The 11,702-nt window shown below is 41.6% G+C and overlaps 1 protein-coding gene across 1 annotated transcript in view; it reads right to left on the bottom strand.

The window, feature by feature from the left end:
• Positions 1 to 6,694: 6,694 nt before the first annotated feature.
• The window catches only part of IL1RAPL2 (interleukin 1 receptor accessory protein like 2), a 905,895-nt gene continuing 900,887 nt past the window's right edge, over positions 6,695 to 11,702 (bottom strand). The window contains 1 exon segment of the mRNA XM_040405738.1: positions 6,695 to 7,389. Within this exon segment, the coding sequence (XP_040261672.1) occupies positions 6,695 to 7,389 (695 nt within the window).

Raw genomic sequence — 11,702 nt, 5'->3', positions numbered from 1 at the left:
GCCTACCGTCCAGAAATTCCTGGACAGTCTATCAAAATGGGGGATTTTTTCCAGTGTCCGTGACAAAAACTAGATGTGTCCATGATTTTTATTTTTTATTTTTTTTGAGGCCTTAGCAGGTCACTTTGATTATAATTCTTAGGATTTTAGAGCTCACAGTAAATGCTGGTACGAATATTCGAATAGCGAATTTTTATCTTGAATATCGTCACTTCGAGAATTTGCGAATATTTCGAATACAGTGCTATATATTCATTATATCGAATATTCGGCATTTTTTTCCATCTGAACACATGATTCCTCTCTGCTTCTTGCTTGTGGGCCAATGATAAGGAAGCAATGTCAAGTTCACAACAATACTTAGTAATAATCAGTAATCTGTAGTCAGACCTGTTAAAATGTGAAGTTGCACGTAGTGCGAAAAAATATTCTAATCACTGCCTATTAGCGCAATCGCGAATATATTGGAGCACTTGACTCTATCTGCATATAAAGCTATTGTAATGTTCTGCCGTGCCAACCATTTTCTCCAGTCTCAGGAGAAACTCATGAAACTTCTAGCAGCTTGAAAAATGTAGCCAAAGTGACCTGTATTTCGCATTACGAATTCACATTATGCGATTTTTACATTGCCGATTTTTCGCATTCAATAAAATCTCGAATTCTCGAAATTTGCAAATATATGACGAATATTCTATAAAATATTCGTGAAGTATTGCAAATTCGAATATAGCCTCTGCTGCTCATCACTACTGGTACTGTGTTCAGTGTTAGTATCTGACCTATAGACATGTATTACTTATAATCTTTATAGTTTATTGCCGTTTTCCAATTTGCCCATAAATATGTTGGCTGTCTGCTGGGATTTTTGGATAATTTGTCCAGACAAAATAAAAAAAATTTCGGTTGACAACCCTGAAGCTACAACTATGAATTTGAGAGCGATACTGAAGTCAGTACCTGGTTTTGTTATAAAATTTCAAACTGGATTTACAAAGCGGTGGTTGGCGCCTGTCTTCGCTCTTAGCAGACCCTATACAATACTTTGTACATTGACAGGTTCTGCAGGACCTTCCAGTATAAGGTTACTCCTACAACTGGCAAACGCATCATTCACAATATACAGATAACAGACCGTAGGAGAAAGAACACACAATCAAATATGCCCAGTTTTTACTAAAGGCGAGAAATCTTTTGTACTTTAATTTCTAGATTGGTCATTTTGGCAACTCAAATCTTGCACTTCTCACCATATTGATTTTAACAGCAATAGTGAAATGGAGAACCCATTGCTAAAGCTATAATGTGGCCTTGAATAAAATACAGAAGTAGCAGAGCTGAGTCATCATTTGGTAAAATGCTGTTATTCTGTAAGACCCTGCATAAATCTATTCAGTCGCCCTGATTTACTGATGTGTCTGCGTCAAAAAATCTGTCATAAAATGTAGGACAATAGTAACCAATCAGATTCCACCTTTCTTTTTTCACAGCTCCTTTGGAAAATGAAAGGAGGAATCTGATTGGTTGCTATGGGAAACTAGGCCAGTTCTACTTTACATCATTTTGATAAACCTCCCTCTAAGCTTTTTTCTGACATGCTTCTTGGAAAGAGGCAGAGCTTCTTGTGAAAAGGAAGGGGCCTAAGATGCTCCATTTTGCTTCAAAAGCGCGCCACAATTCTGATGTAAAGTTCTGTTTCAAATTAAGCCAAACAATAAATGGTATAGTGTCAGTGAAAAGCGTCTATCCCTGTACCACAATTATCCTCCAGCCTGAGCCGCTGTGATAAATCTGCTACAGGTCTAAACAGCCAGTCTAAGGGTACTTTCACACTAACATTTTTTTTTTTCCGACATAGAGTTCCGTCCTAGGGGCTCAATACCGGAAAAGAACTGATCAGTTTTATCCCCATGCATTCTGAATGGAGGAGAGCAATCCGTTCAGGATGCATCAGGATGTCTTCAGTTCAGTCTTTTTGACTGATCAGGACAAAGATAAAACTGCAGAATGCTGTGGTTTTATCTCCAGCCAAAAAAACTGAACATTTGCTTGAATGCATTTTTTTTCATAGCAATGTATTAGTGCCGTATCCGGCATTAAAAAAACCTGAATGCTGGATCCCTCCTTCCGGTCTGCGCATGCACAGACTGAAAAAAATGTGAAAAAAATAAATGCCGGATCCGTTTTTCCGGATGACACCGGAAAGACGGATCCGGCATTTCAATGCATTTGTAAGACGGATCAGGATCCTCATCACTCTTACAAATGCCATCAGTTGGCATACGTTTTGACGGATCTGGCAGGAAGTTCCGGCGATGGAACTGTTTGCCGGATCACTCTACCACAAGTGTGAAAGTACCCTAAGCTTACTCCAGTGTTCCCATCAAGCAGCACAGGTGCGCTGCCGCTCAGCCTCTGAACTCTCCCCGCTCAGTCAGAATGGCGGCCCGCTCACCAGTGAACCTTTCTTTCTCAACTATCAGCAAATGCAACAACAGTGGTTTCCATATGCCAGACAAAATTTTCACTAAGAATCACTGGGCCACATTTGCTAATGTGAGTGCCCCTAGATTTTGGTGTAAAGTACTCCATAAAGTGGCACCATTTGGAACATCTAGGTTTAGAGAGAGTTTTTGGGGTTAGCCCAAATGTAGGTCCCACCACGGGCCGCTCTCTCCCATAGGAGTAAATGGAGAGAGCCACAAATGTGGAGCGACCTCTCCATACATTGCCAAAGGGGAAATGAAGCCCTGTTCTTGACATACGGTAGATTCCGTATCTATCAGAGGTTTATAGCATATCCACAGAAAGGTCAAAGATAGAAATAACCCTTTAAATGATGGTGTTGCACCTGTTATTGCAGGTTTACTCTGTGGCTGCTATATGGGAATGCACCCTTAAATTAACGGATTGCCCAACTTTCACGATGTATCGCCCAGCTACCGAACTTCTCTGCTCAGCGACTGCAAAGGCTTAGAGGGGGACACTGGTTTACGTCATCTTTAGGATTTGTGAATGGAACATCTACAGTCCATCTGTAGTCAACTCTAGCTGAGGACTACTTTCTGCTTGCCCACAAAACAGAACCTGGAAGCTCCTTTCAAGTTTTTTTTTTTTACTTCTTATATTGAGTTGAGCACATTACAGGCTGAAGCGAGTGCCCATCCTTTCTAACCTAATCTGAATCCAAACGAACAAGATCCTTTTTTGTAAAGAAAAAAAATATATATATATATTAAAGTACTACATGTGTTTTTTTTTACTTTAAAAGGGATTCTCTGAGATATATAAAAACTCCAGCAGCAGCAGTTAATGTCATACTCCCCCTTTTTTCCCCTTGAGCTTCTAGCAACATGTACCGTTCCTGCAGCACTGATGTCATCTTCCTGGCTGCAGTGGTATATCCCGTGCTCACCAATTTACCATACCATTGGCCTCAGCAGTATACAGGTGTGTATGGAAAGTCATTGCTGTAGCCAGGACGCTGGAAGCGGTTGAGAGAAAAATGGGGAATATGATTTATTTATTTTTTGCTTTTATTTAGAAGTGAAAAAGTATCTCCCACTGAAAAAGAACCATCTCGCTAGTGACACCTTTTGTTATTTTATGACATTTACTTCTGCTGCCATTTTTTATAAAAAATCTTCAAAGAAGTTGTCTCACTTCAGGAAATGGCATTTATCATGTAGACAATATTAATACAAGGCACCTACTAATGTATTGTGATTCTCCATTTTGCTTCCTTTGCTGGCTGGATTCAGGTTACCACCACCCTGCAATCCGGCAGCGGTGGCTGTGCTGGATTACAGGGTGGTCGTAACCTCTGGAAACAAGCAGTGTGTAATGCAATGGAAAAATAAATTAAGCCAGAAAAGGAGGCAATATGGACAATCACAATACATTAGGAAGTGCCATTTGTATTAACTTTCTCTTTATGATAAACCTCATATGCTGAAGTGAGACGACCCCTTTAATGATTTTCTTGTAGAGCATTTTGGTATAGATTATTATTTTACAATTTAAATATGAACAGTAAAGATGTACAGGTCCCTGATTTCAGCTGTTGTGTACATGAGTGAGGAATGTGCTACTGTTTAACTAGGAAGGCTCACTAGGAAAAGCTTTGAGGAGCTATAATGGAAGCCATAGTAGGTTACTTTAAAGGGAACCTGTCATCAACTTTATGCTGTCCATACTAACGGCAGAATAAAATAGAGACAGGTGAGTTGATTTCAGCATTCTGTCATTTAAAACTTAAAAGTAAGTGGTTGCCGAGAACCAACATCACAATCATTGCAGACTGGGCCTGGAAAAGAGTCCCGGCCAGCTGAGAAGAGTCCTGGTTATCCATGAATTCCCGCCCACCTGCTGATGACTGACAGTCTTCTACCTAGTTTTCTCTCTTTCTCTCTAGGAGAGAACTGCCAATCATCAGCAGACGGGTGAGAGAGCAGGAGATTAGGAATAACCAGGACTCTTCTCAGGTAGATTTGACTCTTCAAGGCCTGGGCTGCAATGATTATGATGCTGGTTCTCAGCAACCACTTACTTTTAGCTCATGAGTGACACACCGCTGAGATCAGCATTTCTGTCACTATGTTATGCTGCCCTCAGTGAGGTCAGCATAAAGTTGATGACAGGTTCCCTTTAATATCTGCGGCCGGCTGTTCTGGATGATTCTTTGCATATTTGCCGGGTAACTGATGGACCTCTGCCGGGCCCCATTATAGTCAATGGGGTCCAGTGGGCAGGCAGCAGTATCCGGCAATGCTGCATATAGAGAACTCCGGCAGGCTGTTCTATGCTGCAACAGCCTGCCAGAGAGGCAGCCTCAGGTGTGGAACTAGCCTTAGTAGTCCTCAAACATTTCTAGAAAAATAAGGAGTCCATAAAAAAAAATCCCAAAAAAATATATCAAGTCTTCATGTCACACACATGTAGTTTCAGGTGACCAGACATTTTTCAACTGGATCGATTGATCAACGGTCAGGATTACAGATGAGCGAATTTCATATTTTGAAATTCGTTCACATTTCGTTTGGTGGTAAAAGCAGAACTGCATTATGGATTCCGTTACCACCGACCATAATGTAATTCTATGATGGAATGCATATCAGAATGCCTTTAGAGGCATTACGTTACTCATTCCGTCATAATAGAAGTCTATGGGCTGCATAACGGATCTGTCCCATTTCTGTTATGCAGGGGAGTCCTCTCCTGCATAACAGAAACCGGACGGATCGGTTATGCAGGCCACAGACTTCTATTATGACGGAATGAATAACGGAATGCCTCTAAAGGCATTCCGTTATGCATTCCGTCAGAGAATTGCGTTATGGTCCATGGTAAAATCAAATTCGCTCATCTCTAGTCAGGATCTTCAAACCATATTTTGCTAAAGTGGGCAAAATCAATAGACTTTTATCCGGTGTGAAAGCGCGGCTTTGCTGTACATAGACTGCTAATCTTTCTATTTAAATGCATAAATATTTGACTTCCATCAGTCATATGGCCTAAGCTCAGATCAGTCCTATTTTAGTCGATGGGCCTGGGCTGCAATACCAAACATAGCCACTATGCAATGTATGGAGCTGTGCTTTGTAAGCTGTGAGGAGGCAGCAACACTCCCTGGAGTGCTGTGGCATCTTTAAATAGCAGATCAGTGGCGGTGCCAGGCGTTGGACATCTACCGATCAGATATTAGGTGACCTTTCCTTCTCCTGGAAAACCCCTTTAAGAATTAACCTTATGCACTCACTGTACGTTGGATTAACAATATACTGTCCCTAGAAATCTATTCACCTTTCCTTCTGTATCTCAATATGCCTCTGACGCTGTATGTGAAATATTCCAACACATCTCATAGTAGGAAGGTATTCTCCCCTAGTATACAGTAAGTCATAGGGATCTTTAAAAAAAGAGAGCATGTGAATATATATGGAACATAGTTCAAATGAATATGAGGTTAACATTGTTGCAATAAAGTAACAGAAGCATGCTCACTATAGATGTAAAGAATCGGAAATATGTGGTGCTTGCAGTACACAAACTGGCTCTGTGTGCAACATTAACCCGCTCCCTGCTAGAGACGTCCTCCAGCCTTTACCTCTCTAGCATCGAAAGCTTTCATGGACATGTTAACTCTTTTGTGCAATTTTATTAGTGGTCATGTGACAATCTCACAAGAGGCAGACAAACCCTCCACGGTATCGTATAATCCTTCCTTTACAAAAAAAAAGAAACACTTTCAGCATGTGCTATGACATTTGCATAATCATAAATCTAAAATAAAATTACTATAGTTTACATTTTTATTGTATTGAAATGACTCTCGAAATATATAGAAATAATCCTTTGTTTCAGACCAGACTGAACATTTGTCCATTCGATTGCAACATCTAAGCTAAAATATTTTTTTTTGTTTCTTTTCTTTTTTATATATATATTCTCCTGACATTGCGGTAAAACATTTACACCGTATTTTGTGTTTGTTTTTTTTTTGTAACTATGTTGGAACTAAAAAAGGCAGGATCCTTAATATCAATATCCTGGTCTTGTAAACAAAATGCTCCAGTAGAAAACTAAGTAATTGTGCCATTGCTTGAAAGCTTCATTTGGCACCCCTGTGGCATGAGTTTCAGGTTCATTAAAACCTAAGATGGCAGAGAGTGACGAGAGGTCTGTGCCCTACATACTACCAAATATCACTGGTAATGCTAAGCTCCCTGGACGATATTGGTATCAACGTACTATTTCCGTGAAACTCTTGTGGGTCCTTGGCTGCACTTTTGTGGCTCAATTGTCCATTAAGAAGGGTTAATGGGATATTGCAATATGTATGGTGATTGCCTAGGGATGCTACTGGCATAACTGGGGCTGGTTTCTCATATTCATAAGCTCTGCAGAAATGTCTCATTTGCATTGCTTCTGCGTGACGGTAGCCTGATATGTCTTCTGATGGAGGCAACGTGCCAGATGTTCCTGTTACTGCGATGGAGGGAACAGTTTGTAGGTCTCCAAAAAGGCTCTGCTCTCCACTGTCCATGACGTGCTGTCTGGATAGCACTTCTTTCTTTTTTGCGGGCATTTCATAGACCAGGCGTTTCCAAAACTTTGAATTTAGTTTGCTGCTTTTTGGACCACCCCACTTGATTAACGACTGGTGTTTGATGGCGTGTTTTAAGGATTCTACTTCTTGATAATTGACCTTCGCTCTCAAATTGGTGCATTCTATTAATATGACTTTGATTTCCCCACTGGTCAGCATATTGTGGAGCCTGCTGTCCAGCACAAAAATACTCCACCCCCTTCTGATGACATAATCTGGGGTTAGCACTATGATTAGTCTTCTGCTTTGCTCAACGCACCTTGCAAGATCTTCCATGTAAGCTGCAAGACAGAAGAAGTAGATTGAAACATTTCTGAAATTCAACTTTATACATCCAAATGCGTTCTACGTCTAAGATTGTTATTAAGACCATTTGTTGACTTTCTATATAATAATTTAATTGATAAGACCACAGGCATCTCCATGAAGTTACTCCATATGGAGACGCCTGTGGTGAAATCTTGCAATTACTAACAATAAAGGTGGTCATTGACATTAACATGTTTTGCATTAACAATACATCTTAGGAGCTGGAGTACAATTCCCTCCTGTTTTATACACTGTGATCTCTTATTCACTTGCTTCATGCAGGAACCTTACTGTGCAAAAGAACAAGTCATCCAAATGAACTCTAAAACAATAATGTCCTAGTTGGTGGTCAAACAAAAAAGAACTATGCAGAATTATTTTAAACCGAAAACTATTCTCAATTTAAACTAAGTTGTACTCTAAATTATATTTGTTTATTCCAAAAAAGGACTCGAGCAAACATACTGTATGTGCAATCACCCAGGAAATCTGTAGTGAGAGGCCTATCTCCATCTTAAGGGTCCATTCACACGTCCGCAGAATGGGTCCGCATCCGTTCCACAAATTGCGGAGCGGGTGCGAACCCATTCATTCTCTATGGGGCAGGAATGGATGCGGACAGCACACAGTGTGCTGTCTGCATCCGCATTTCCGGAGCGTGCCCCCGATCTTCCGGTCCGCGGCGCTGGAAAGAAATAGAACATGTCCTATTCTTGTTCGCAATTGTGGACAAGAATAGGCAGTTCTATGGGGGTGCCGGCCGGGTGTATCGCAATACACTACGGACGTGTGAATGGATTTCATGGATTTTGATATTTATGGCCTATCCTCTGGATAGGTCATCAATATCAGATCGGTGGAGGTCCGAAACCTGGCATACGCAGCTGTTTTGGGCAGTCATCGGAGATAGAAACTATTCAGTGAAGGGAGCTCGAAGCAGAAGGCTCCATCCACTGTGTAGTAGCCATGCCATGTTACTGCAGTTCAGCTCCCATTCAGCTGAACAAAAGCTGATCTACAGTACGGCGGCTGCAGAAACTACACACAGTGGATGAAGACTTCCATCCACTGTATAGTATTTGGCAATGGCAGCTGCTGAAAACAGCTGATCGTGGGGATGCAGGGCAAAGAAGGCCCACCAATATCATCCTATCCTGAGGAAAGGCCATCAGTATTGAAATCCCTTAAAACCCCATTAACCCTTAGAGGACCCTGAGATTTTCCATTTTTTCGTTTTTGTTTTTCACTCACCGCCTTCTGATAGTCTTATGAGGGCTTATTCATGTAGTGGGAAGCGAAAAAAAAAATTCCAAATGGGGTACAATTGGGAAAAAACGCAATTCTAACAGGTTTTTATTTTTTACACCGTACACTATGCGGTAAAATTGACCTGTTATCTTCCTTCTCCAGGTCAGTACAGTTACAATGATACCACACTTGTATAATTTTTCTTGTGTTTTAATACTGAAAAAAAATTAAAACCTTTGAGAATTTTTTTTTAGCACCCTATAACTTTTTTGTAGTTATGTGTACGGGGCTGTTTGAGGGCTAATTTTTTGGAGGGCAATCTGTTCTTTTCAGTGATACCAATTTGAAGTGTGTGTGACTTTGTAATAATTTTTTATAAAATAAATTATTGGGGAGTTGAAGTGACAAAAAATGGCAAATTGCCCGCTTTAATTTTTTTTTCCGTTACGCCATTTTCCATATTCCATTAATATTATAATATTTTAATTGTATGGGCATTTTCGTACGCGCTGATGCCCATAATGTTTTTTTTTTTTATTAGTTAAATATTTTTATTTTAAGGAAAGGGGGTGGTTTGAACTTTTATATGGAGATGACTACACCTCTGGTCTCAGGTGTAGCTTAAGTGGTCATTCCTCCTCCTCTATTTAGTCTGGTCTCAACCATCATGCTATGTGGTTGATAGCTCCTTTTGGATGTTGGAAGTGCTGGTGTTGGTTCTACTCTGAGTTCCTGCTCGTCCGCATACTTCGGAGTTAAGTGTCTTTCCTTTATTTCTTGTTTGTTGTATTTCCCCTACCTTTTAGTTTTTAGGCCGAACGGGGTCTCCTGTTCCTTCAGCTGAGAAGAAAAAGGCCATCCGTTGTCCTTACACTATCTCCAGGGCCCTGTTAGGGTGAGATAGGGCTTAGGTTCCTGTGTATGAACATTCCTACCATCAAGGTGTGTTCATACTGTCAGTAGTCAGGGCTCGGATTAGCGACTCACTAAATGTGACCATTCCCCTATCCCTAGTTTCCAGGCCTAATACCTTTCCCCTCCGCGTTCAGTGTGGAATTAGTTCCCACACCACCCCATGACAGTTATATAGCCATCATTGAACACTTCATTTTCAATATAACAATACAGTACTATGTATATTCATCTAATAGACTCTGAAGCCTGCTTGAGGCTTCCGTGTATTAGATCAATGTAACAGGTTCCCCGATCTCAGCCGGGGAATGCTGTTACCGGAGCGGAAGCACGTGGCTTCCGGACTGATCAGATGCTGTGGTCACATTTGACCATGGCTTCTGAAAGGGAAAATGTATGTGATCAGCCTACATGTGCCGTGGGTCTCTGCTATTTAAAATAGTGGAAACCCGGTGGCTTTGGCGCCCGCTGCACGGGAGTACATGTACGGCGGAGGTCCTCAAGGGGTTAAAGTGTAAGCACAAAAAAACTCAGATTGTTTCACTTCAGAAAATAGCATTTAACATTCAGAGAAAGCGAAAGAGGTTATCCGAGACCTAACACCTTGTTTAGTAAGTCTTAACCTAGTCCCCCATACAACTTACTAATGTACTTGCCTTTCAAATCGTGCCCAGTTTCCCTCTCTCAATTGCGATCACGTGACATGCCAGCCTGCTTTACCTCAACACCTCCACTTCAGAGAGTAGTCGGGTACCATAATCCCCAGCGCTGATGACGATTTCAGTGCTGATACAACACCCCTGTTGTGGCTCCTCCCCGTCAACCTCCCTAGTGTACACCCTCTCCTCCCTAAAGTGTAAAGAAGAGTGGGTGTAAACTAGGGAGGTTGACAGATGGTAATTAGACAGCACGATCTGCCGCCTGCAAATCTTGAGCTTTCAGGGTGCTGAAAGATCTGGATCGCCCGATGAACGGGCGATCTGCAGAAGTATTACACTGCAAGATGATCGCTAACAAGCATTTATCATCATGTACAGAGGCACGGACAGAAGCACCACGGAAGCACTGCACTGCGTAGTGCTTCCGTTCCGCACTGCAGCTCTGAATTGTGGACTCATTCCAGCTGTTTGCGGGCCGCAATACGGCCACGTCCGGGCAACGGCCGTGTGCATGAGGCCTAAGGCTTCCATCAGTGATTGTGAGCCAAAACCAGTAGTGAAGTCTACACAGAGATAAGGTATAATGGCAAGATTTGCACCTGTTTTGTGTTTTTGACCCAAACATGGTTTTGGCTGACAAGAACTGATGGAAATAACTGACCAAATTATTGAAGTGTGAACTTGGCCTCAATTTGTCATGTACAGGATTAGTAAATCTTTCCTAGAAGTTGGACTTGCATTAATGCATCCAAGCAGCCACTGTGCTATGAAAGCCTGTCTCCTGCTATCAGACCTAGCCAAAGCAATGGGTTAAATTTTGCAAAATAAATAGGTCTTGTTGTCCATTCAGAGTGGAAATCCTGTGGATGCTTAAAGGGATCCCCTTTTCAGGATCTTCATTTCTTGGCCAGAGTGGAGAGCATTTATAAAGAGTGTTTCTCACTCTGGAGGACCTGTCATGCCCTGTATTACATAAATAACAACCTATGCATTTTAATGTGCACTGTGTAGTGCTAAACTTCTCCTGTGGTGGCGCTGCAGGGAAAATGAATATTTATTCTAAGGTTTCTCCGGAGATTACAGCTAATTGCTGGGGTTCCCAGCAGATGGACACTTTGTAATCAGCTAATTGTCAAAGGACTTCTCTAGCACACAGGATTATGGAGAACCCCTTCAAATGGGTTTTTAATATCTAATTGGTGGGAGTCCTACACCATGCAGTCCCATTGATCAGCTGTTTGGTAGTAGCTCCAGTGCCAGAACTACACAGACCCATACATTGTGTAGTGGACAGTGCTGGTTATTACAGCCCTGCTCCTATTCACATGAATGGGAAAACAGATGATCAACATGGGGGTCCAGGAGTTGGAGAAAAGGCCATTAATATTGAACGCAACATGTCAGGTAAAACATGGTGTCTGAGCTGCAGGCAGTATGTTAGAGAGCAGGAGGAGCTGAGCACACTG

This window comes from Bufo bufo, chromosome 8 (genome assembly GCF_905171765.1).
Source record: "Bufo bufo chromosome 8, aBufBuf1.1, whole genome shotgun sequence".
NCBI classification, from domain to species: domain Eukaryota; kingdom Metazoa; phylum Chordata; class Amphibia; order Anura; family Bufonidae; genus Bufo; species Bufo bufo.
Note: the sequence above shows the minus strand (reverse complement) of the source record. Positions and strands in the feature narration are given on the sequence as shown.